Source organism: Paraphaeosphaeria sporulosa (genome assembly GCF_001642045.1).
Source record: "Paraphaeosphaeria sporulosa strain AP3s5-JAC2a unplaced genomic scaffold CC84scaffold_34, whole genome shotgun sequence".
Classification (NCBI taxonomy): Eukaryota; Fungi; Ascomycota; class Dothideomycetes; order Pleosporales; family Didymosphaeriaceae; genus Paraphaeosphaeria; species Paraphaeosphaeria sporulosa.
Genome location: NW_017253393.1, coordinates 2644 through 4373, shown reverse-complemented (window position 1 = coordinate 4373; position 1730 = coordinate 2644). Strand labels below are relative to the sequence as shown.

General features: G+C 46.7%; 1 protein-coding gene across 1 annotated transcript; it reads right to left on the bottom strand.

Annotated features, from left to right (window-relative positions):
- Positions 1–733: 733 nt before the first annotated feature.
- Positions 734–1483, bottom strand: CC84DRAFT_608754 (uncharacterized protein). The gene is made up of 2 exons (XM_018186869.1): positions 1011–1483; positions 734–964 (listed from the first exon to the last, which is right to left on the bottom strand). Exons 1-2 carry the CDS (start codon positions 1388–1390, stop codon positions 742–744), a joined length of 603 nt encoding a protein of 200 aa, XP_018028824.1. The 5' UTR covers positions 1391–1483; the 3' UTR covers positions 734–741.
- Positions 1484–1730: the final 247 nt, after the last annotated feature.

Genomic DNA, 1730 nt, shown 5'->3' with positions numbered 1-1730 from the left:
ATGTGACTTAGACTATATAGCACTAGGAGCTAGTAGGTAGAGCCTATTAGCGATTCGTCTATTCTATACCTAAATGCTACTATCTCTCTACTATTAAAGTTAAGGCTACACTATTCACCCTATACCTCTAACACTAGTTTAGTCTATATACTTTTTATTAATATAGTTAGATAGGGTATTATCTACTAGTACCCCTCCGTAAGTATTCCTTAGTTACCTAGGGAACTATTATAAATCGTCTAAGTCTTATAGTCTAACTAGCCACTTAACATTCGTCCGAAGGAGGCCTAGGCCCGGCCCCAGGCCGATTCGTAGGTAATAGCAACGTGTAACTCGTTATAACATCTTCCTAGGTTTTATGAACTTAGCTAACTTATACGCCTCCCTATTTACATAAAAATCCTCGTGTACTAAGAAAGGTTCCTCAATGTAGATGATAGTTTATCATTCTAATGAAGCTATTTCGAATACGAATCAAGTACCATCCACGGTGCGGCCACAACTTGGTCAGAACGAGAGCGCACATCAACAAACGGAGAGTCATCTAAATCATCTAAATGGAACACACGTTTTCTACTATCTCATGGTCTTTTCGTAAGCTTACGAGATGCTCCGTCATCGGGCATACAGCCCGTATTTCACTCACCCAGTTACCTCTTGTTCGCGGTCCAGCCTCAAAATTCAGCAGCACTAGGTTCTGTTTCATGACCACATCCACTTGTTGAGTCCTTGTTATAACATCTAGGCATCCGAGTCGGTAGAAAGTCTTATAGCACCGGTGCTAGCCTCGGCCTCCTGCTCATCCAAATAGTTCTCTGAACGGAGAAGGCTGTATCCTTCGCGTTTCGTACCAATAGACTCCACGCTAGTCCCAAGCTTGCCGTGGCAGTGCGGGCACTCCTTCCCTTGAAACTTAAAAGAGAACGACTTAAACGGATACAAAGCGAGATACGCGTGGATGAACCTAGCGATGTTAGCTGATGGCTTACACGGTGATGAAAGGCACTTACATGTTTGACATCAAGAACACCGTCGCGTACGTCTCCAGCATCATCCAATTCGCATGGCATCTCATTAACACCGGGTCGGTAATCCACACTGGAATCAGGATGGCCAAGTTCGCCAGCGCCAGGAAGAGATCATTCAACACCCATAGACCTGTGACCCAAGGGGCACGCTTGGCCAACGGGTCGTGCTTGGCCTTCAGTGCGATCACCGATGTGATCGCTGAGAAGAAGGTCGGGATCAGGCCGAAGTAGATGACGGTCAGGTTCCAGCCATACATGTAGTTGTACATTGCGCCCGAGGCTACGATGAGGGGAAACGCGGGGAGAAGAGTTGCGACGGTGATCTGGCGCAGCCTGCGCTCATTCGGGATGGTGGATTCCATGGTGAAATTGGTTGAATTCCTGGATTTTTGGTGATGAGATTGGACTTGAAAAGATGCAAATGTGTCGCAACGTGAGAAGTACGATGGTTCTAGTAGAATCGGTCACTTACGCAACAACAATCGCAATATTTACCGCATTGGTCCTAGTGAAACCCAAACGTATGCTGTATTCAGCCTGATATTTTTGCTCCGCTATGATTCGCGCGAATTCGTCGCAGAAGCCCCGCACTGTCGCAGTTTCTGTTGTTGCCAGGTGTTTGAGTGGGCTGTGTTGGTGGATTCCGTGAAAGTAAGCTGCATTAACGGGCCGAAGGAGGGGGCTGAGCCAATATTGGGTCGT

Bases quoted from the DNA above. Each gene is read 5' to 3' on its own strand.
- CC84DRAFT_608754 (XM_018186869.1), bottom strand. From the start codon at position 1,390: ATGGAATCCACCATCCCGAATGAGCGCAGGCTGCGCCAGATCACCGTC. The intron at 965-1,010 runs GTAAGTGCCTTT...TAACATCGCTAG, and splicing joins GTGTTCTTGATGTCAAACAT to GTTCATCCACGCGTATCTCG.